A 25,251-nucleotide genomic window follows, 5' to 3' on the forward strand; every position below is an offset into this window, starting at 1 on the left:
AAGAGGTTAACAAACGTCAAACGCTTTCCGAGCTCGAAACTAGGGCGACAGCTAAATGTATTGACTCCTCCAAGTAGTTCGATCCGCAGTTGCTGGTACAGTAAGGGCTACTTACCGTTAAGGATATTACAATGGACTACTGGTTGGTCTAAATATGGGGCGGGACGCAGCCTCTCGGTGCAGTACTTGTGATATAACCTCATGCAACATGGGGTTGCCAGAGCCTCATATGCTGTGTATAATACAATCGCAAGTAAAATCTTGTACGTCGGTTAAAGCGGCAGCTTTCATTTTGATAACAATTATGTGAATCCTCCTAAGAAAAAGGGGTGTTTGTCCCCTTACTCCAGATTTCGAGGGTCTAATGGAAATTGTGAGTGCGTTGCTTTTGTATAATCGGCAATACCTAAAACTCTTTTCAGTTTTGTTCTCGTGTTGTTACATTTACGTTCGCTAAAAGTTTTTCTTTTTTTTCTATTTGCAGGTAAGTTTTACGGATCCTTAGTTTCAAACGTAAAATCTTGGTTCGCTTTAAGAGTAAGTACATATTTGATGCTCATAAATTATTTCGCCGAATAAAATTATAAATACTCCATCTATAAGACTTGTTCGGTAAAACCCCAAAAGGTGGGGCACTCTTAGTTTAAAGCTTAAGTCATTTGAAATTTAAAGGGCGGCAGTTGATAAAGCAAACTTTAAAAAAATGACACTCTAATGTAACGTATATATTATACTGGGTCGCAAAAAGTTGAAAAAGTAAACTTGAAGCTTATATTGAGAGGGTCTCGGAAAACTGTTTTAAAATTTGTTTGTATCCTTGCAAATACAGTCGAAATTTTTTTTTTGTTGTAACTTAGTTAATTTACATCTTAGTTTTAAGTTTTATATGTCAACATGTTTGTCTTAATAATCTCTATAATTCCTTTCAACATCCTTTTACGCTCTGAAGAAGTGTACTTATAGTTGTTCTGCTAAACCGGTTCTAGCTAGTGTTGTTCCGATAAGAGTACTTTGCTCAAGTAGCGAGTATTTTTCGTTGCGATTACTTACGAGGACCTTTTAAGACATCGAGTACATACAAGGGCACAGTATCGAGGTATAGATTACTCATATCGAATAAAGCCTCTTGTATTTTTTAAAATTTTGTTCGGACAATTTCCGCAAAATTTCATTTTAAGATTTGCTACATTTGGCAATTTTGAATTCCCCTATAAAAATACCTAAAAAAGAAATTGTAGACAAGAGTTTTTCCTAGTTTCATTTCTTGCTGCCGTGGCTGCTAGGGCGCCGACGAGCCGATTCTTCCTTGGATGACAGCAAGTACTTCGTCCTGTCCTAACTCAACACTTTTTTGCCTCTCTATACAATCCAGAAAACCTTATAAGCTTTGAAGGGAACTTAAATTTCACCAATGCATCATACAAGCAACTTCTTTTCGCGCTATATAAAGCCGCTTTAAAGTCGACAAAGAGGTGGTGCGTATCGACTACCTTAACGTGAGTCTTCTTCGGGATCTGACGTATCGTAAATATTTACTCGAAAGTAGAAGCCACAATGATAAATTCCATTGGTTTGTTTTGGCTCAAGTCTTTCTCGTAAAGAAATGCTATTATAACAAGTAAGCGAGGCTAAGTTCGGATGTAACCCAATATCACATACTCAGCTGAGAGCTTTGGAGACAAAATAAGGGAAAATGACCATTTAGCAAAATGAACCTAGGGTAACCCTGAAATGTCTTTGTATGACATGGGTTTCAAATGGAAGGTATTAAAAAGTATTTTAAAAGTGAGTGGACCACAGTTCTATAGGTGGACGCCATTTCGGGATATCGCCATTAAGGTGGACCAGGGGTGACTCTAGAATGTGTTTGTATGATATGGGTATCAAATTAAAGGTATTAATGAGGGTTTAAAAGGGAGTAGCCCTTAGTTGTATATGTGAAGGCATTTTCGAGATATCGACCAAAATGTGGGCCAGGGTGACCCAGAACGTCATCTGTCGGGTACCGCTAATTTATTTATATATGTAATACCACGAACAGTATTCTTGCCAAGATTCCAAGGGCTTTTGATTTCGCCCTGCATAACTTTTTCATTTTCTTCTACTTAATATGGTAGGTGTCACACCCATTTTAGAAATTTTTATATAAGCTATATTTTGCGTCAATAAACCAATCCATGTTTTATCCCTTTTTTCATATAGAATTATGGCATTTTTTAATTTTTCTTAATTTTCGATATCGAAAAAGTGGGCGAGGTCATAGAGGGTTTTCGGCCATTTTTTATACCAAGATAAAGTGAGTTTAGATAAGTGCGTGAACTAAGTTTAGTAAAGATATATCGATTTTTGCTCTAGTTATCGTTTTAACGGCCGAGCGGAGGGACAGACGGTCGACTGTGTATAAAAACTGGGCGTGGCTTTAACCGATTTCGCCCATTTTCACGGAAAACTGTTACCGTCATAGAATATATGCTCCTACCAAATTTGACAAGGATTGGTAAATTTTTGTTCGACTTATGGCATTAAAAGTATTCAAGACGAATTAAATGAAAAAGGGCGGAGCCACGCCCATTTTGAAATTTTCTTTTATTTTTGTATTTTGTTGCACCATATCATTACTGGAGTTGAATGTTGACATAATTTACTTATATACTGTAAAGATATTAAATTTTTTGTTAAAATTTGATATACACTTTTTTTTTTTTAGTGGTCGTGTTCGTCATCCGATTTTGCTAATTTTTATTTAGCACACATATAGTAATAGGAGTAATTTACTCAAGTTATCGTGCTTACGAACGGACGGACGGACGGACGGACATGGCTAAATGAGTTTCTTTTTTCGCCCAGATCATTTTGATATACATAAGTCTATATCTATCTCGATTAGTTTATGCCGTTACGGATTACCGTTATGCGAACAAAGTTAATATACTCTGTGAGCTCTGTGCTCAGCTGTGTATAAAAACGATCGATTTTGAGAATATTGCCTCCTGCTATTAACATAGCTGGTAGTTTATGCGGTGCTATGAAAACTGGGCCTACTTTTTTTTTTTGCTTAGGTATGCAATGAAGCGTATTCGGGACTGAGAATCCGAAATCTAGCTTATATTGACCGTTCTAAAGTTGTAAGTAATAAAATAATAATAACTATTGAAAGCTCGTAGAAAAAAAAATTTGAGTGAGTGCCTTTTATATGGAAGTAAAGAATTAATTTTCTTAACTTTAACTGAGCAGTTTAATGAACACGATCCCAGCATTTTCCCTCGATACTTTTCTTTGGTATAGATTTCTTCCCGCGATTCTTTTAAATGACTACAGGTAACGAGTGCAAGGTGGTAGCGGAACAACATTAGCTATAGCACTTTAAAGTTTGGTTTTCTTTTCATTAAATTATGAAAATGACTGAGACATCGGTTACTTTAGAACCTGGTGCTCCCAGGGAGGTGACCGCGCTACTTTAAATACCTCAAAAAACTTGCCAGGCAACACTCCAGAAGTGGTACAAACTTAAATGATGTCTTATCAAACGTAAATAATATCTCACTTAGTTTATTTTATCAGAACGTTAGGGGGTTGAATACCAAACTAACGGAAATTTTTCTACTGAGTCATGAGAGTTCTTATGATGTACTCGTTTTTACTGAGACTTGGCTAAAACCAACAGTTTTTAATGCTGAAGTTTTATCGAGTTCGTTTGAAGTATTTAGAAAAGACCGACTGGCCGGAGCTGGTGGAGGTGTGTTAATTTCCGTTCACACTAGGTTTTCCGCGGAGTAACTACATTTTCCTGACTTTGAAGATGCTGAGCTTCTTTGTGTGAGAGTAAAACTTTCCTCAACCTACAAATATTTTATAGCCAACTACATTCCCCCACAATCTGACATTTCCTTATATTTGAATCATTCCTCAATAGTGAAATCTGTGTGCAGTACTGCTAGGGCCTGTGATTCTCTCACTATACTTGGCGATTTTAATATGCCATGTGTGTCATGGAGTCTTATCGACGGGAAGCTAGTACCTACTTCTTCTCGCGCTATCCACTATGATTTCCTAAACGACCTTGCAGATGTTGGACTTTTTCAAGTTAACAACATTCAGAATAAATTCGGTAAATGCTTGGGTTTAATTTTCTCAGACGATTCAAATTGTTCTGTAAATCGATGCGATCCCCTTGCCCTGCCTGAAGATGTGTATCATCCTGCTCTCGCGATGTTTATGGAATCTCATAATTTATCTGAGCGTTCCTCCAACATAGTGCGAAAGACCCCTCACCGATTTCTGTTTAGAAAAGCCAATTAGTCTAAAGTAATACTAGAAGTATCGAGAATAAATTGGCCTGAGAACGATGGAGATATTGATGAGAGTATATCCCATTTTAATAATGTATTATACGGAATATTTAAAAAATGCATACCTACGTCCGAAACCACTGCTATATCATCATCGGCTTGGAGCACTAAAGAATTGAAACACCTGAAAAATCAGAAGACGCCTTCATTCAAACGTTACAAACTTTCTGGATCAATGACTGACTATGCCGCCTACTCAATTTTACTTCACAAATATAAGACATTGAACAGAATTTGTTACAAGAACTATATCAGTAGGATTAAAAGTCAAATTTTTGTCAATCCTAAGTCGTTTTACAGTTAATTCAAATAAGACGACAAAATGGTTTCCTTCTACAATGAAGCTAAGTGATCAGATTTCCAACGATAGCTTCGAAATTTCTAACATGTTTGCGGATTTCTTCGAATCTAATTATTCAAACACCTATGATTACCCGCCATCGAATTATCCTTTCAGATTGTCTCCTCTGGATTCCCAGGCAGTCCCATATATATGTACTGATGATGTTTTAACTCATCTGCAAAATCTAAAAATTTCTTACTCTAGTGGTCCGGATCAAATTCCGTCGGTAGTGCTGAAATCTTGTGCTCGATACTTATATCGACCTCTAGCCTGTTTGTTTAATGCGTCACTGAAGCAAGGGGTATTCCCCAAGAAGTGGAAAGAATCATTCATTATACCACTGCATAAAAATGGAAGCAGAACGTGTGTTATAAATTATGGAGGAATAGCCAAACTCAACACTATTCCCAGGCTATATGAACTGATTATCACAAAACAGATTGCTTTAAATCAACGGTGTCCAACTTCCAACTTGCTCGAGTTTACAACTTTTGTATCCAACAGTTTTAAGACTAATTGTGAAGTTGATGTTATTTATACTGATTTTAGTAAGGCATTTGATAAAGTTTCTCATTCTATACTTTTATTCAAACTTGATCGGTTAGGATTTCCTCCTTTGCGTCTATCTTCGGTTTCTTCTTATGTGAAGGAAAGAAAACAAACAGTTATATTTAATAATTGTTGGTCTCGGTTCATAAACGTAACTTCTGGTGTTCCTCAAGGCAGCCATCTTGGTCCGGTTTTGTTCCTGTTGTTCATTAATGACCTTCCTAGTGTTTTGAAGAGCTGCAAGCCGTTGATGTATGCTGTTGATGTCAAAATTATAATGCCTATCCGCTCACCCGTGGATAGGGCATGTCTTCAGGCTGATCTGAATAGTCTAGGTGACTGGTGTAATGTAAACGCCATGTCACTAAACCTACCTAAATGTAAGTTCATGTGTTTTACAAGGAAGTCCTTCCAATCCCATGATTATGTTATTGGCGACTATATAATCAAAGAAGTCACTAAGTTTATTGATTTAGGCGTTACTATGGACCCAAAACCCGAATTTAAACATCATATTGAATCTTGCGTGAATAGCGCGAAAGGTACTTTGGCTTTTGTTAAACGTTGGTCTAAAGAATTTAATGACCCATACGTTACAAAAACTCTTTTTATATCATTGGTCAGACCTATTTTGGAATACGCTTCAATAATTTGGAATCCGCGTTATCAGGTTCCTTCTGACAAGCTGGAATCGGTCCAGAAACAATTTTTGCTTTTCGCTTTAAAACACTTACCATCCTTCTAAAAATCTTCCCACCTATTGCAGCCGGTTAAAACTAATACAGTTGCCCACATTGCAGAGCCGCCAGGGAGATGCTTGGTGTTTTATTTATTGTTAAATTAATAAGAGGGTCAATAAATAGTCCATTTTTGCTTGGTGAAATTAAGTTTAACGTTCCTATTAGGCATCTAGACATTTTCAACCAATTTTTGTCGCTACATGCAGGTCGAATTATGAAATGCACGAACCATTTCGCTGTCTATGTCGTGATTTTAATAAACACTGTAAAAATTTAGACGTCTGCGACTCGTTTCTTGGTATTAAAAAATACATTTTAACTACATTAAATTTGTAATTCGAAATGAAGCAAAGAACGCTAAACCGTGATATACTGTTCAACCCTCTGTTTCAAATATGAAGTACCAGTTACTTGAAACGGCGGCCACCGTGGTGTGATGGTAGCGTGCTCCGCCTACCACACCGTATGCCCTGGGTTCACACCCCGGGCAAAGCAACATCAGCATTTTAGAAATAAGGTTTTTCAATTAGAAGAAAATTTTTCTAAGCGGGGTCGCCCGTCGGCAGTGTTTGGCAAGCGCTCCGGGTGTATTTCTGCCATGAAAAGCTTCTCAGTGAAAACTTATCTGCCTTGCAGATGCCGTTTCGGAGTCGGAGTCCCGCCTCGTCAATTTATAGGAAATATTAAAAGGAGCACGACGCAAATTGGAAGATAAATTCAGCCTAAAACCTCTTCGGAGGCTATCGCGCCTTACATTTATTTATTATTTATTTTTAAACGTAAAAGTTCATATGTTTGTCTGAATTGATTTGCAGCCTTCTACGTGCTTGTGTTGTTCAAAATTGTTAAGCTGGTAAAAAAACGAATAAAAAAGAAGAAAATCGCATAATTGCTAATAAACTGAAATAACAAATTGATTGTATTTAAACTCGAGCAATAAACGAATTCATCATCAGTTAAACTTTAAGCCCTGCTCTAGTAATACAGCTAACAAACCAATCAAAAACTATCAAAATGTTCAAATACGTAAGTGGCTAAATGCGATTATTTTTTGGGATTTCATTTCGGCTTATTGTTGCTTATATGGATTCACAAAAAATTAAGGATTGTATCTTATTTTATTTTCTGTTATTATTAAAAAAATATTTAAACAGAAAAAGTTTATTTAAATTTTATTTTACTTACAGTTCGCTCTCGTCTTTCTTGCGCTCTTCGCCTTCGCTGCTGCAGAACCAAAAGCTGAAGCGAAACCTGGTGTTTTAGGCTACTCTGCTCCTTTGGTTGCGTCGCCCTACGCTGCTGCCTACACTGGGCCATATGCCGCTTATGCTGCCGCTCCTTATGCCGCCTATGCTGCTGCCCCTTATGCTGCCTATGCTGCACCCTACGCTGCTGCGTACTCTGCCTATCCGTACAGCGCAGCTTATGTGCTTCGCAAGTAACTGGAATTTCGCAGTTGATCTGTGATAGTAATTTGATTTTATTGGCAATAAAAACTGAAAAAATCTGACTGAAATTGTAATAAAATTTTAAGCACTAAAAATTGAACTCAAAATGCGTTTTTATTGAAGTTTATTTTTATATCCAGTCGCTTTGATTTTAAGCTAGGGTCCGCAAAGCTGTCAGTGTATTTCAATTGCCTTTTGATTGATTTCAGTATCCGTGGGTCAACTTTGTGTACTGCAATCTAAAATTCAACTCTAATCAAATTGTATGGCAGCTAAAGTATTATGGAGGGAGGTCCTTGATCGATTGCCATAGAAATCTTTTGTAGAATGACACTAAAATATTCATAGTTCTATGACCCCATGAATGCTAAAAAGCCTGTCATCGTATGAAATTGCCATTTATTTTCATCCTGAATCGCTTAAAACGTTAGATATCTCAAGCATTCCTCAGCACTCGACGCAATTCATTTCGACACGTTTTGGTTTTAATAGCAATAGAATGCCCTGCAGGAAAATGAAAACAAGAAACTAATTAAGAAAACCATGTACTACCATGTGGTACTTACATAGCTGTGTGCAGACTGATTAGCAGAGCCACCTTTCAAAAAGTGCGACCCTTCATTCTTCCTACGGAGATAGGATATTGTATTTGTATTGTACTTGATATTGTACTTGTAAAAGAGACTTCCTTTCTGTACTGTTGCTGAGGGTTTTTAGAGGGTTGCTTGGTGTTGCGAGTCTACCCATGGAAAATATGGTACGAAGAATGGCGATTGTTCAAAAGCCCCAATGGTAATCCTGTTTTCCTATATTCATCCTGTTAAGTTTATATATAGGAGAAGCCTACCACGCCTAATATCATTGAGTTTTAGAAGGCTACTAAAAAACGCAGTAGGTGCTCCACGGATTCCTCTACCCTTAAAAGATTGCAGCTGCTATATGAGGTATTGTATTTCAGTCACACGCATGCCACATGAGCACTCAATCGTCCAGTGCTTGGTGAGTAACGCATATAATTAAAAAAAATCATTTGTTTTCAGCTTCAGAGCGTTTAAAAATTGTATTTTGCATAATGGCCATATGTTCCCAGCAACTCTATGGGGCTGTTAGCGCGTGCTTCATAATAGTCTCGCCAAGCCACTGTTGTGACATGGGGTGCTTGATAAATGCCATGGGTGCAAGGACCTCCCTCTTATTGTTACTTCTAGAGTGGATCCGCGCTGTGTCAAATTCATATACCATCTCGTTGTGCTTTATGGTACCAATACCTTGGACTCCGAATCAGATAACGCAGACTTGGACTATCGAAAAATATAGCAACCTTTTACTCCTTAAAAAATCGTTTGCATACCAAAACTTTTTTAAGTCATTAGAGTGAATGGCGATGACGTTTGAGTAGGTGCGCCTCGACATGGCCCAATATGTCTTAAGGGCATCTGAATTGGTATATTTGTTACTATGCCAATATCAACGGTGACTAAATCGCACAAGAGATTTTAGGCCCCGAATTGATCTAACCTAGGGGTGTAAGGCTTACCAACTTCGGTTGATCGCCTTAAGGCGAGGATACATTGTTTATGCTGTGATTATATTCAAGCTTTATAGTTAGGTTAAGTTAGATCAAAAGGGCGTGCATTGCAACTTCCCACACTTCCACTCGGACATAATTTGTTGATTGTGATTGCCCTCAGTGAAAGCCGGGTGGCGGCTTTTTCGACCAACCAGGTTACTCTCTAATAGTGCTCAACGAACCAATTGCTTACTTTCAGAAACTCAACCCCTGCAAGTTTCTAGAAAAACCGAAATCTGAGCCCTCTTGTTTGCAATCTTGGACATCGACAGAGAATGTGATGAATCGACTCCTCTTCCTCTTAATGCTTTGCTATTAACCTTTTCGGTAACCTTTTGGTTTCCTTCTGATTGGCGGTATCATCTGTCCATTAGTGATGTTGACGACTCATTTGAAATAATATCTCCTCATAGTTCCATAACGCTAGTATTGAAAAAAAAGGTAAAAAGGGAATCTATCGAAATGTCTCTATATAGATTACCGAACGTATAGAACTTGGGTCTACAATATGCCCATATTTTTAGCATTCCAAAGTAGTGTGCTAATAAAGCTGTCTACACAACCAATCATCTTTTTTCCTACAGGGAAATAATCGTAGCTATAAATTTTTATTACTTAAAAATTTGTAAAATATATACATAAATATCGGTCACCCACAAACACAGAACATTTAGTGCCAGGGATTTCGTGTCGTGCTTCATTTGAGTCGTTGGCAGTCCTTCAGCTCAGCTGTCAACAACATTTTCATGGCCACTTAAGTGTGCGAGTTGATTTGTTGTTTGGGACAGTTTTTGTTGTTGTGGTTGGCAGCGGATATTTAGTTTTGTGGAATTGTTATGTTTTGTGTAAAAAAATGAATTTGTTGTTATACATATAAATACGTATTCCAGAAGCAACGACTGCTGTTGTAATAAGTTAATTTGAAACAAGTAAAGAAGGCTAAGTTCAGGTGTAACCGAACATTATATACTCAGCTGAGAGCTTTGGAGACAAAATAAGGGAAAATCACCATTTAGCAAAATGAACATAGGGTAACCCTGGAATGTGTTTGTATGACATGGGTTTCAAATGGAAGGTATTAAAGAGTATTTTAAAAGGAAGTGGGCTATAGTTCTATAGGTGGACGCCATTTCGGGATATCGCCATAAAGGTGGACCAGGGGTGACTCTAGAATGTGTTTGTACGATATGGGTATCAAATGAAAGGTATATATGAAGGCGTTTTCGAGATATCGACCAAAATGTGGACCAGGTTGACCCAGAACATCATCTGTCGGGTACCGCTAATTTATTTATATATGTAATACCACGAACAGTATTCCTGCCTTGATTCCAAGGGCTGTTGATTTCGCCCTGCAGAACTTTTTTACTTTTTATCTACTTAATATGGTAGGTGTCACACCCATTTCACAAAGTTTTTTCTAAAGTTATATTTTGCGTCAATAAACCAATCCAATTACCAGGTTTCATCCTTTTTTTCATATTTAGTATGGAAATATGGCATTTTTTTTTAATTTTTTATAATTTCGATATCGAAAAAGTGCGCGTGGTCATAGTCGGATTTCGGCCATTTTTTATACCAAGATAAAGTGAGTTCAGATTACTACGTGAACTAAGTTTAGTAAAGATATATCGATGTTTGCTCAATTTATCATGTTAACGGCCGAGCGGAAGGACAGACGGTCGACTTTGTATAAAAACTGGGCGTGGCTTCAACCGATTTCACCTATTTTCACAGAAAACAGTAGTCGTCATAGAATCTATGTCCCTTCCAAATTTCACAAGGATTGGTAAATTTTTGTTCGACTTATGGCATTAAAAGTATTCTAGACGAATTAAATGAAAAAGGGCGGGCCCCGCCCATTTTGAAATTTTCTTTTATTTTTGTATTTTGTTGCACCATATCATTACTGGAGTTGAATGTTGACATAATTTACTTATATACTGTAAAGATATTAAATTTTTTGTTAAAATTTGATATACACTTTTTTTTTTTTTAGTGGTCGTGTTCGTCATCCGATTTTGCTAATTTTTATTTAGCACACATATAGTAATAGGAGTAACGTGTCCGCCAAATTTCATCATGATATCTTCAACGACTGCCAAATAACAGCTTGCAAAACTTTTAAATTACCTTCTTTTAAAAGGGAGCGGTGCCACACCCATTGTCCAAACTTCGTACATACAAACCAAATTTCATTTTCATTATGCCGTTACGGATTACCGTTATGCGAACAAAGTTAATATACTCTGTGAGCTCTGCTCAGCTGAGTATAAAACAAGTAAGGAAGGTTAAGTTCGGGTGTAACCGAACATTACATACTCAGTTGAGAGCTATGGTGACAACATAAGGGAAAATAACCATGTAGGAAAATGAACCGAGGGAAGGTAGGTAGGTTGAACTGGCCGGTCCATGAGGACCTCACATAGACTGATTGAGTCCGTAGTGTTACCAGAAGTTTGTTTTAACGACCAAACTGAAAAACCCTATCAAAAACCAGGACCTATGTTATAAAATAACTCCGTCCTCTTGGCAAATACTAGAAGCTTCCTAGGACTTAAGCCACTTGCTGCTTCTAGATCTGACAGCTGTATCACTCCTAATAGCTGGAGTCTTAGCCTGGCAAGTGCAGGGCACGAGGACAGAACGTGCTCGATCGTTTCCTCCTCCAACCCGCACTTCCTACACCTGCTATCACTGACCAAGCCTAATTTAAAGGCATGTGACGCCAGAAGGCAGTGTCCAGTCAGAATACCCGTCATGAGTCTACAGTCCTCTCTTTTTAATGATAGAAGCAACTGTGTTAGTCTAAGGTTGTAAGACCTACACATAATCTTCGACACTTTACAGCCCCGCGCTTGCACCCACGCCTTTTCTGCTTGGTCGATCATGTGCACCTCTCGCCTTCGCTTAATCTCGCCCAATCTAATTGGGACGTCTACGGAGCAAGCTTCAAGGGATGCGCCCTTTTTAGCTAATTCGTCCGCTTTTTCATTCCCATCTATTCCCATATGCCCTGGGACCCAATATAGATGTATGCTTCTCCCTGTCCCGATTCTCTCCAGAGACTGCTTACACTCTAACACGCATTTAGATGCTGTGCTATGCGAGATTATTGCCTTAATTGCTGCTTGACTGTCAATATAAAAGTTAACACGGTTGCAGCTTAAGCTATTCTCTTCCAGGGTTTCTACTGCTTTGGTTACGGCTAATATTTCCGCTTGGAAAACGCTACAGTAATCCGGCAGCCTGTAGGATCTGCTTAATTCCGGATCAGCGCAGTATACCGCAGACCCTACTCCTTCCACTATTTTGGAACCATCGGTGTACACATGTATCGCCTCGTCCGCCATTTGCGCACCCTTGCGCCAACCGTCCACCTCTATTGTGGCCTTAAGATCTCCCTCAAAGTGCAGGTAGGGAATCATGTAGTCTGTTCGTCTTGTGACTGAGGACGCTATACTACTATGGCCATATGGTCGGCGCTCAAGCTGCCCCGAAGCACCGAGCCTGGTTGCGGTCGTTAATGCTTTGTTCTTTGCTACCAGGTCTACAGGTGGAATGTGCAGAATGGCATACAGTGCAGCCGTCGGGGTTGTTTTCAGGGCTCCCGTAATGCAAAGCATCGATAGTCTGCATACCCCCTCTAATTTTTTGAGGTATGTTGTTTTTTGTGTGGCTTTCCACCAAACAAGAACTCCATAGTATAGAATAGGGCTTACAATCGCTGTAAAAACCCAATGAGAAAGAGAGGGCGATAGGCCCCACGTACACCCCAGCATTCTTTTACATGCATAGAGTGCCGTTGCGGCCTTCTTGACCCTCTCCTCCACGTTGAGCTTCCATGACAGCTTACTGTCTAGGATGATTCCTAGATATTTTGTGCAAGGTTTCTCCTGTAAGGTCACCGCTCCTAACTTAGGCCTGGTCCAATTTGGGACCTTGCACCTCTTTGTAAACAAGACCATATCCGTCTTCTCCGCATTGACTTTCAGCCCGACATTAGATGCCCAGGTATGAATATCCCGAAGCGCCCGATCCATCAAAGAACTAATCGTTGGAAGGCATTTTCCACTTATGACAATTGCAACGTCATCTGCGTAAGCCGTAAGTTTTACGGGTCCCTCATCGAATTGCCTGAGCAGTTGGTTGATGACCAGTGTCCACAGCAGAGGTGATAGCACCCCTCCCTGCGGCGTGCCCCTGTCCACTGATTTCGTGGCCTCGTACAATCCCCATTGTGAGGTAATCTTTCTGCAATTTAACATGCAGCCGATCCATCTGATTAAGGCAGGATGTACTTTAATGTAATTAAGACCATCCATAATCGCCCATTTTGCAACATTATTGAAAGCCCCGGCAATGTCCAAGAATACTCCTAGAGCATACTCCTTATATTCCAGGGATTTCTCTATGCTTATTACCACCCTATGCAATGCGGTGTCTACCGACTTGCCTTTGGTGTACGCATGCTGTGTTGTGGAGAGCAGCTTTCCATCCACGTTGGACTTTATGTACACATCTATCAGCCTCTCAAAGGTTTTGAGCAGAAATGATGTTAAGCTAATGGGTCTATAGTCTTTGGGATACACGTGACCGATCTTCCCCGCCTTTGGTAGAAAAGCTACACGAGCAGTTCTCCAAGAGTGCGGAACATGATTCAGTCTTATGCACCCATCGAATATTATTTTAAGCCATTCCACGACCGCCCTGCTTGAGAATTGTAGCATGGCCGGGAATATACCATCTGGGCCCGGCGATTTAAACTTAGAAAACGTCTTCACTGCCCACTCGATCTTGGTATCGGTCACCAAGCCCGGCACCACTAGCTCCGTGATCGAAGTGTGAGTGATGTCTGCTGGTTCTTCCGAGGGAAACCCTGGAATGTGTTTGTATGACATGTGTATCAAATGAAAGGCATTAAAGAGTATTTTATGAGGGAGTGGGCCTTAGTTCTATAAGTGGACGCATTTTCGAGGTATCGCAACAAAGGTGGACCAGGCGTGACTCTAGACTTTGTTTGTACGATATGGGTATCAAATGAAAGGTGTTAATGATTATTTTAAAAGGGCGTGGGGCTTAGTTCTATAGGTGGACCCCTTTTCGAGATATCGCCATAAAGGTGGACCAGGGGTGACTCTAGAATTCCTTTGTGCAATATGGGTATCAAACGAAAGGAGTTAATGAGTATTTTAAGAGGGAGTGGGCCTTAGTTCTATAGGTGGACGCCTTTTCGAGATATCGCCATAAAGATGGACCAGGGGTGACTCTAGAATTCGTTTGTGCAATATGGGTATCAAACGAAAGGAGTTAATGAGTATTTTAAGAGGGAGTGGGCCTTTCTGGACCAGGGGTGACTCTAGACTTTGTTTGTACGATATGGGTATCAAATGAAAGGTGTTAATGAGTATTTTTAAAAGGTAGTGGGCCTTCGTTCTATAGGTGTTCGCCTTTTCGAAATATCGCCATAAAGGTGGACCAGGGGTGACTCTAGAATGAGTTTGTACGATATGGGTATCAAATTAAAGGTATTAATGAGAGTTTTAAAAGGGAGTGGTGGTAGTTGTATATGTGAAGGCGTTTTCCAGATATCGACCAAAATGTGGACCAGGGTGACCCAGAAGATCATCTGTTGGATACCGCTAATTTATTTATATATGTAATACCTGCCAAGATTTTAAGGGTTTTTTATTTCGCCCTGCAGAACTTTTTCATTTTCTTCTACTTAATATGGTAGGTGTCACAACCATTTTATAAAGTTTTTTCTAAAGTTATATTTCGCGTCAATAAAACAATCCAATTACCTTACCATATTTCATCCCTTTTTTCGTATTTGGTATAGAATTATGGCATTTTTTTCATTTTTCGTAATTTTCGATATCGAAAAAGTGGGCGTCGTCATAGTCGGATTTCGTTCATTTTTCATACCAAGATAAAGTGAGTTCAGATAAGTACGTGAACTCAGTTTAGTAAAGATATATCGATTTTTGCTCAAGTTATCGTGTTAACGGCCATGCGGAAGGACAGACGGACGACTGTGTATAAAAACTGGGCGTGACATCAACCGATTTCGCCCATTTTCACAGAAAACAGTTAGCGCCATAAAATCTATGCCCCTACCAAATTTCAAAAGGATTGGTTAATTTTTGTTCGACTTATGGCGTTAAAAGTATCCTAGACAAATTAAATGAAAAAGGGCGGAGCCACGCCCATTTTTAAATTTTCTTTTATTTTTGTATTTTGTTGCACCATATCATTACTGGAGTTGAATCTTGACATAATTTACTTATATACTGTAGATATTAAATTTTTTGTTAAAATTTTACTTTAAAAAAAATTTTGTTTTAAAAGTGGGCGTGGTCCTTCTCCGATTTTGCTAATTTTTATTAAGCGTACATATAGTAATAGGAGTAACGTGCCCGCCAAATTTTATCATGATATCTTCAACGACTGCCAAATTACAGCTTGCAAAATTTTAAATTACCTTCTTTTAAAAGTGGGCGGTGCCACGCCCATTGTCCAAAATTTTACTAATTTTCTATTTTGCGTCATAAGTTCAACTCATCTACCAAGTTTCGTCGCTTTATCGGTCTTTTGTAATGAATTATCGCACTTTTTCGGTTTTTCGAAATTTTCGATATCGAAAAAGTGGGCGTGGTTATAGTCCGATATCGTTCATTTTAAATAGCGATCTGAGATGAGTGCTGAGGAACCTACATACCAAATTTCATCAAGATACCTCAAAATTTACTCAAATTATCGTGTTAACGGACGGACGGACGGACGGACATGGCTCAATCAAATTTTTTTTCGATCCTGATTATTTTGATATATGGAAGTCTATATCTATCTCGATTCCTTTATATATGTACAACCAGCTCTGCTCAACTGAGTATAAAAAAGCCGAAAGCTCATATGGCGAATTTTGAAAGCCCATACCTATTTTCGCAAGCCAACTTCGAAAGAAAGAGAAATCACTTTTTTGCTTATGGCTCCACCGTTTCGAAAAAAAATTATTTCGTCCAATACTCACAAAAAAAATCGAGTTTGCTCTAAAGAGCAATGAAAACTGCTAATCTATGATATCAGTAAACCTTCTACACTACAATTGCTTATATTACTCCAGAAAATACTAAGAGGCAAATACTTCGAAATACCCCACGGGGTTTAGAAACTCTCGCCATTCATTCCGGAGATGGTCGGGTTAGTATCTTATCATCAATAATACTTCAAAAAACCTTCTGTAGTCCTAGCTGAGATGATTGCAACGGTCCGACAACACCGTGTCACCAATGATACCCATAAGAGCCCCTACAACAAATTTGTTTAATTTATAAAAGAAACTCGTTCTTTTTGTCTAAATAATTGGCCATATTCGCTGATTTTACGTCTTATGGAAGATTCTTCGGGAAATTATTCGAAATTGATTTTGCAAACTTCTCTGAACCTTTCTTTAATGTCCTATGCAGAGATACATTTTGGGATATTTAAAAATTCCACCCCATCTCGGGTTTGGTCTCTATTTAATTTAACCTGGCTGTGCACATTGAAACTGAACCATCTTGTAGCAGTCATTAGGTATATGCCTCCGTTGGGAAAACGTTGCATGATTTCGAAAGTCCATCTGACTGCCTGGCTTCATATTTTTTTATCCCAGTCGTTTTCACTGCCTTAGGCTTCTTGCGTAAGGCCTTGGGCTTCCTTCTTCAAGAAGCACTCTATATCTTCTGTCTGGTCAGGTTTAGACCTTTTAGTCATTCCTTTGTCATATCAAAAGTTTCGAGATATATTTTCTTCCCAAAGTCATCAGTGTAGTCCTCCACAACTCTCTCCAAAACTTTCCTTTGCTTACTTAGTTATCTGGAGCGATTGTGTCGTTGTTGACTTCAGTAGTGCTACCATATGAGGCGGGTGTATTTTTGACATAAATCCGGCTAATCCCACTTCAAAAGCTCGTTCGCATCTTATTTGTTTGGAAAGTAGCCTAATTATTTAGTATTGGCTGGAATTATTTCTCGATGTACTCCATCCACATAGTTGGTTTATCTGGTGGGTTACTATCCCAGAATTTACGGTTAAACGTGAGTGTATATTTGTAGCTGCAGCTTATTCTGCGTACGTTATGTGGAAATCCTCCACCAAATGTCTGGCATACATAAACGCCACTTTAGCTGTCACAACTTGAGCTCTATTTCGCAACTCTGCTCACAATAACTTCTTTTGGCAAATTCTTTTTTAAGCCACATGCGGACAAAGTTTGTACCATTTTTTTGATACACAAAAAGCGAGTTGGACAAACAAGTTGCATTTATCAGCTTATAAAGATTTCGGTTACAACTTTTTTGAAGTCCAGCAAAAAGTTTTGGGAAATTTAAGTGTCCACTTGTGTTATAAGAAGCCTCTACTCACAATCTCTTTCCAAAAAGATGTAATTATCCAAAGGCCTTTAATGATTTATGATGATTGATAACGTGATTTGAATGCAATTGAAAAAGGAGTACCTCACTCCTGCTGAGTTCGGAACTCCTTCGCTCCTGCAACATTCAGATCCCTGGTACGCGGAGCTACCTCACCGGCCACAGCACTACCTATTATGCTAATGAAAGGTAATCAAAGAAAAACTGTTGCGTTTCATATTCAAAACCTTTTTGGGTACTATCTAGCCGCCCCTGGGGGTTTACAGCTCTTTGAACTTTTCGTATCATGTTACTTTCTTTCGATTTCTATCTGCAACCATACCAATGATTTGTATATTAAGATCGATCAAAACACTAATTTTTGTATCTCTGCCGATCCCAGAATTGAAGCTGTTTCACCTAAGGAGTCTTAAAACCTGATTTTTTATTATTATGGAAGGTGAATTGAAGATTGTTATTTTTTGTTTTTTTTTGTAACTTTGTATTTAGAAGTTAACGCGAAGAGTTGATGGTTCCTCTTATGAACACACACCCTCCTAAGAGCTAATTGCATAACCATAATGACTTCAGCGCTTCGGAACTGTAGTCGACGACACCGAACGCAACAGCGAACGTGTCCAATTGGAAGTAGGTTGAAGATAGTTCATTCCAAAATAAAAAGGAAGAAGCACCGAGCTTAAAGACGGCTGAGGCAACAAGCTTACTTTTTGCAGGCGTAAGTACGAAAAAAACGATCTAGTCATAGGACTCTGAGTCAACCCAGCCGCAAACGCAGGATGTATACCTTTGAATCTGCATAGCAGAGCGTAGGAGGAGCTCGAAATAGCGAGGAACCATGTATTTCTTATCAATTATATAATGGGCACATTATCAGAACCTTAGACAGCAATAGGCAGCTGGTTCTAAGTTTAATCTATAAGATACACAGATCTGTTGGTTTTGGGAGCAGGAAGATGAAACGTCCGTTAACATTCTCTGCGAATGCGTCGCACTGGCAATGCAGATATTCTCTCATAATTCATTCATATAATACAATAACAACTCCTGATAAACTCTAAGGCCTAGATAACCTGACGAATTTCTCCAGCTATCAGATGGTAGTTGCATACCAAAAATTATAATATTTATGTCGGTGTCAAAAATGAAATTTTTCTGCAGATCCTTAACCTCAAATTGGACCCCAAAAAATATCAAATGTAAGATATTCTCTGACAGTATCTTTTAGTAAATATGTTTGAATTCAGTGCGCAACATGTTCCAGGAGAGGGCAGGTTGAGTTGGATTTAAGATAAATACAGTGATGACAGCGATGCAAGAAATTTCTTCAGACTGGCTAAAACGAACCGAAACTGGATAAAAGAAGGCTAACGACAATTGTGAAGCCTTTTATAAAGGAAAAACAAAAAAGGAAACTTAGATTCCTCATTTCAAGCCCCACGCAATAAAGTAATATGACAAAAACAAATAAATGCACCTATTGTATGATTTTCTTTTAAATTTTTTTATTCAAATTTTAACAAAACTTATCACTATTCATTGCCGCCATTTACTATCACAGGTACTTAACAACATTCCACTCACTTCCGGAGCACATAGGCAGCGCTGTATGGATATGCAGAATAGGCGGAGTAGGCAGCATAAGGCGCAGCATAGGCGGCATAAGGAGCAGCAGCATAAGCGGCATATGGTGCAGTGTAGGCGGCAGTGTAGGCGGCAGCGTAGGGAGCGGCAACCAAAGGCGCCGAGTACGCCAAAACTCCAGGTTTCGCTTCAGCTTTGGGCTCAGCAGCAGCGAAGGCCAAGAGAGCGACGAAAACGAGTGCAAACTGCAAAGTATAGAAATAATTTTTATGAGGATTAAATAAATGTTTGCAATTCGAAAAAGTAAATATTTGAGTGCTCAAGTGCTTGCTACTAAATAAAAATAATAAAACAGACTTACGTATTTGAACATTTTGGTTTTTGTTTTGTTTGATTGTTGTTTTACTGAAGTAGCTCTAAATTGAACTGTTGATGAATTTGTTAAATGCCTGAGTTTAAATAGTATTATTTCGTTATCGTATTTTCTGGCCTTACAAAGCAATACTTACATGCAAACGTATATAAATATATATGTATTTAGATGGACACATTGTTTATACAAATTAAATATCGAACTAAAATTTTCTTGGTCTTAACACGTACTAAAGTTTCAGTGCCAATTGCTTTTATTTAGGTATTCAAAGGTACTACATACATAGCTATTCACACATCAACTGCAACTGTGTGAGGTCAGTAACAAAGATTTTGTTGTAATTTCAGTAATGTTAATTTATTGTTTCAATGCTGTTTTAATTTAACTTTGATTTGTTGCCACTGCGCATACTAAATAAGTAGCATACGATCTGCAAGTTAAATAATTCAGGTGTCTTCATATTACATACTAATAAGTATTGGCACATGGAAGTACATACTTTGTATGTCACCCGCCCCCTCTCCCCTACCGCACTTAAGCCAAACCAACTACTTTGTTGTGGTATGAGCAGTAACTAGAACGAATTCATTGGCTAAATTTTTGGCAAATGCTTGGCTTACACGCTTGTAGTTCTGGTTTCAAAATTTTAAGACATAAATATGTAAATTAGAGTATGCAGATCCTGTGAATTTTTAAAAGCAACGTGCACTCAATCGCAACGTTTTTTAAATCACTGTGATTTTACAGTGATAGAAAAACAATGTGATCTAAATCACAGTTCTTTTCGATTACAACTTTTCCATAACTTTTCCGATAGCATATTAATAACACCACGTTAACAAGTTAATAACTTTTAGGTAACAAATCTGTCAACATTTGCTTATTTACCGATAAGTTGTCAATAACCTTTTGGTAACAAATTGATAACTTTTCGATAGAAAATCGATAAATCTTCGATAGTAAATTAATAAATTTTCAATAGCAAACCAATAGAATAAAATAAATAAATGTAAGGCGCGATAACCCCCGAAGAAATTTTAGGCCGAGCTTCTCTTCCAATTTGCGTCGTGCTCGTTTTTAATTTTTCCTACATATTGGCCGGACGGGACCTACTTGTTTTATACTGACTCCGAACGGCATCTGCGAGGCAGATGAGTTTTCACTGAGAGCTTTTCATGGCAGAAATACATTGGAAGTGCTTGCCAAACAGTGAGGGGCGACCCCGCTTAGACAAATTTTCTTCTAATTGAAAAACCTTATTTCTAAAATTTTGATGTTGCTTTGCCCGGGGTGTGAACCCAGAGCATTCGGTGTGGTAGGCGGAGCACGCTACCATCACACCACGGTGGCCGCCAGCTTGCCTATAAATAATCTGTAGCTCATTTATAAACTTTGTTATCGATAGATACTGTTTTACGATTCGATAAGAAATCGATAACTTGTATAACAAGCCATTAACTCATCGATAGTAATTTGTTAGCACTTCGCTTTCGGCACTATATTGGGATTGTTAGGGACTATTTTAGTACTATTTTCGGGATGATTTCAATCATTACTACTCTGGTACACTAAAAGCTTAAAAAAGTTAAAAAATAAGAGGAATAAGTAATTTAAAATGTATAAAATAACACACGATACTGCCTTTAGAGATCTTTATTTGAGTTATATGAGACAGTTCAATGTACTTGACAAGTTTCTGTATGACAAATATATTTCTCGTTTCGAGGTGGAGTTAAAGGAAAATCCTAAGTCTTTCTGGAACTACGTTCGATCGAAAAAGGATCATCTAATATTCCAACCTGCGTCAAATTTAATGATATTAGTTCAAATAGTTTAGCCGGGACAGTGAATCTTTTTGCCGCTTTCTTCAAATCCAATTTTGTGATTGATTCTGATATAACTATTGCTTTGATACACCCAAATCCTTAGACTTTGGTTTCTTGTCGTTATCTGAAGCAGATATTATTAATGGTATATCTTCCTTACAAGCCAATTGTTTTTGTTTTATCGCCTATTGATAAAGGATTCAAGGTTCGAAACGAGCTCAAGGCCAGAACAATAATTTTTTGTAATGATTATTGTTTTTTTAATTTTTCTATAATTGAAAACTTGCGCAGCAGGTTGCGCAGGTTCTCTGGAAAATTTTCTACTTACTATTCCAAAAACAAAATAAAATTTTTCAATTATAGAAAAATTAAAAAAACAATAATCATTACAAAAAATTATTGTTCTGGCCTTGAGCTCGTTTCAAAACTTGAATCCTCCTTACACGCCTCTATGAAAAATGATATTGATGGATTGTCCTCCTTTGTGTTTAAAAATGCTATAGTTCTCTGTGCATTCCGCTTTGTCTTATTTTCAACATCTCGCTCTCTGCGGGCGCTTTCATTGATCGATGGAAATTGGCATCTATCACTCCAATATTTAAGTCGGGAAATAAAAACGAAACTATAGGCCAATCTCTAAATTGTCAAGTTGCTCGAAACTTTTCGAGAAAGTTGTTAAAGAAAATTTAGATTTTTCTGTAAAGGGGATATTCGATCCTTGCCAGCATGGGTTTATTTGTTGCAGGTCCTACAACTATTACAAATCTTGCTGTTTTTTCGCAGTTCTGCGTTTCTGCTTCCAAGGAAGGGTATCAAGTGCATACCATATATACCGACCTCTCCAAGGGTTTTGATACAGTTTCCAACAAATTACTTCGTTTAAAACTTAAAAATATAGGTTTTCATTCAACATTTCTATCTTGGCTGGAAGCATACCTGTCAAATAGAACGTCTTTTGTTGAAATTGAAAATATGAAGTCATATGAGTTTTTAGCAACATCCGGAGTGCCACAAGGTAGCATCTTCGGCCTGATACTTTTTTTAATCTTCATCAATGACGTTGGTTTATGTCTAAAACACTTAAAATACTTACTTTATGCAGATGACTTAAAACCGTATAGAAGGATAGCATATCCATCAGATACATTACTATTGCAGGATGATTTAAATTCTCTTAATTCCTGGGATCTCCATAATAATCTGCGTCTTAATATAAGTAAATGTTGCCATATGACGTCTACTAAATCCATAAATGCGCTTTCGGCAACATACTTTATCTTAAGTATAGAACTTGTTTCGGTTAACGAATTTCCTGATCTCGGTATAATTTTGGACTCTTCATTCACTTTTGTTAACCATGTTTACTATATCATACCGAAGTCTTATTTATGCTAATTTAGCTTTTTTAAGGCGGCACGCGAAGGACTTTAAAGACCCATATACTAGAAAAATGTTGTATAGTTCTTTAGTGCAATCTAAGTTAGAGTATGGATCTGTCATTTGGAATCCAATTTACTCCACACGCTCGGCGAGAATCGAAAAGGTTCAACACAAATTCATTCGGTTCACTCTTCAACCGCTTTATTTTGATAATCCGTTGCCTCCATATATTGTTAGGTGCATGCTTATAATATTTTGCCGCTCGAATTCAGACGTTCTGTTCAAAATTTAATGTTTATTTTCGACATTATCGCTGGTATAATTGACTGCCCAGCTCTTCTTGGACAAATTTGTTTTAATGTTCCCAATAGAACTCTCCGTTCTTATCTACTATATATTTGTGAAAGTATGTCTGTATGTATGTTTGGACTTGCAGCCTAAACCGCAGAATGGAATCGAACGAAATTTCGCCATGACATACCCTGAGTGCGTCAATCTATGGTAGTATATATAAAAAAAAGTTTTCGACAAGGGGGCGTGGCACCTCCCATACAACTGGAATTTTTCGTAGTCAATATATCTGAAAGTATTAAGGCTAGACGACTGAAATTAGGTGAGTGGTTATATGAGACCAATCCCTACCCCTCCAGAAAAACTGGGTATAACGAAAAAGGGGCGTGGCACCTCCCATACAACTGGAAGTTTTCGTTGCCAATATATCTGAAAGTATTAAAGCTAGACGACTGAAATAAGGTGAGGAGGTATATAAGAATAATCCCTACCCCCTCGGGCGTGGCATCTCCCCATTTGTCTATATAGTACTGCTTTTATTTATACCCGAACGACATCGGGTATTCTGCTAGTAATATATATTTTACATTGAAGTTCGGAGATCTAATTATCTTAAATTTGCATCTTTGTTAGAGGACTTGAAGAGTTTAATCGGATATCTAGAAGTCTGGGTCTTGACTTTACGATGTCAAGACATTTGTTTAAGTTACTGATTGAGTCTTACTACCGAGCAAATCCAACTATTCCTTGAAATCATTGTTAGTTTTAAGTTAATTTATGGTAATATTGTACATCTAGTCAGTAAGGTCTTTTGTTTAATAATTTGGGAAAAATTTAAACAACGTGACATCAGGACGGACAAGGCGACAGCTGTTTCGATTATACCTTGTAAATCTCTTCAAAGCCTTTTCTCCCGGGAGTGGGAGTCGAACCCGCACTCCTACGATAGTTGAAATGGTTATAAACGCATTCAACTACGTCATGCCTTAGTGTGCGGGTTCGACTCCCAATCTACGCTGCAAGTATTTTCAATTGAACAAAAAGTGTTACAAAGCTTATCTTTGTAAAATGAAAAGAAATATAACTTGCAACCCGAAGGCATTTTACGGATTCGTAAACTCTAAACGCAGGGTGAAAAGGTTTCCATCATCCATGAAATTCCAAGATAATATTTCCAGCGATGATCAAGAGATCGCCGACTTCTTTGCGGAATTTTTCAAATCAAATTACTCTATTGAGACCAACGTTTCACCTAATGAATACCCATACCATATTGATTCATGTTATTCAATCAGAGCTCCATTTATATCTTCAGAAGATGTATTATCTTATTTAAAAACTTTAAAAGTATCATATTCATACGGCCCCGACAGGATCCCGACACACTTTCTTAAAAAATGTGCCGCAAACATCTATCAGCCGCTAACAGATTTATTTAATTTATCTTTAATTTATGGCGTTTTCCCAACAATATGGAAGGAATCTTTTCTTATTCCGCTTCATAAAAATGAAAGCAGGTCTTCAATAGCAAACCACCGGGGCATAGCAAAGTTATCCGCTATCCCAAAGTTATTCGAGGCTATTGTTACCCACCACCTAACATTCTCTATTTCCCCCATAATTGCAAGCTCGTAGCATGGGTTCTGTAAGGGCAAATCACCTATCACCAATTTACTAGAATTTACCACCCACGTTTCTAATGGATTTAGAAAAGGCCTTCACACTGATGTAATTTACACCGATTTCAGTAAAGCTTTCGACAAAGTATCACACCCATTACTTATTCATAAGCTCAGTCAACTCGGTTTTCAACCCCGTCTTATATGTTGGATTTCTTCGTATCTTGGTTATCGTACGCAAAAAGTAATCTTTAAAAATACACTTTCTGTGGTCATCAATGTTTCTTCTGGTGTTCCTCAGGGCAGCCATCTTGGTCCGATTCTGTTCTTGTTGTTCATAAACGATATATCTGGTACAATTAAATACTCAAAAATCTTGATGTACGCAGACGATGTAAAACTTTTCAAATCATGTGCCTCGGTTGAGGAACATTCCTTGCTTCAAATGGATTTAAATCACTTGGTTACCTGGTGCAATGTAAATTATATGCCGCTCAATCTCAAAAAATGTAAATTCATGTGTTTTTCTCGGAGATTTTCGCCACCAGCTTCATATACAATTAACAACTATAGTCTAGAAACTGTAAATAATTTTATTGACTTGGGAGTCATGATGGATTCCAAACTTAGTTTCAATCTTCATATTAATGCTACAGTGAATAAAGGCAAAGGTGTTTTTGCATTTGTTAAACGGTGGTCAAAAGAATTTAACGACCCTTACATAACTAAAGCACTTTTTACAACATTAGTTAGGCCAATATTAGA

General features: G+C 38.0%; 3 protein-coding genes across 9 annotated transcripts in view; 2 read left to right on the top strand and 1 right to left on the bottom strand.

The window, feature by feature from the left end:
* LOC137253296 (phosphatase and actin regulator 1-like) overlaps positions 1-25,251 on the top strand; it is a 763,209-nt gene that overhangs the window by 155,270 nt on the left and 582,688 nt on the right. The window lies entirely within an intron of this gene.
* On the top strand, positions 6,950-7,452 carry LOC137252586 (cuticle protein 16.5-like). Its single transcript, XM_067788549.1, has 2 exons — positions 6,950-7,007; positions 7,169-7,452. The coding sequence occupies exons 1-2, from the start codon at positions 6,996-6,998 to the stop codon at positions 7,421-7,423; spliced, it is 267 nt and encodes an 88-aa protein (XP_067644650.1). The 5' UTR covers positions 6,950-6,995; the 3' UTR covers positions 7,424-7,452.
* On the bottom strand, positions 18,921-19,423 carry LOC137251648 (cuticle protein 16.5-like). The gene is made up of 2 exons (XM_067786359.1): positions 19,359-19,423; positions 18,921-19,242 (listed from the first exon to the last, which is right to left on the bottom strand). The coding sequence occupies exons 1-2, from the start codon at positions 19,368-19,370 to the stop codon at positions 18,994-18,996; spliced, it is 261 nt and encodes an 86-aa protein (XP_067642460.1). The 5' UTR covers positions 19,371-19,423; the 3' UTR covers positions 18,921-18,993.

This window comes from Eurosta solidaginis, chromosome 5 (genome assembly GCF_040869045.1).
Source record: "Eurosta solidaginis isolate ZX-2024a chromosome 5, ASM4086904v1, whole genome shotgun sequence".
In the NCBI taxonomy this organism is placed as follows: domain Eukaryota; kingdom Metazoa; phylum Arthropoda; class Insecta; order Diptera; family Tephritidae; genus Eurosta; species Eurosta solidaginis.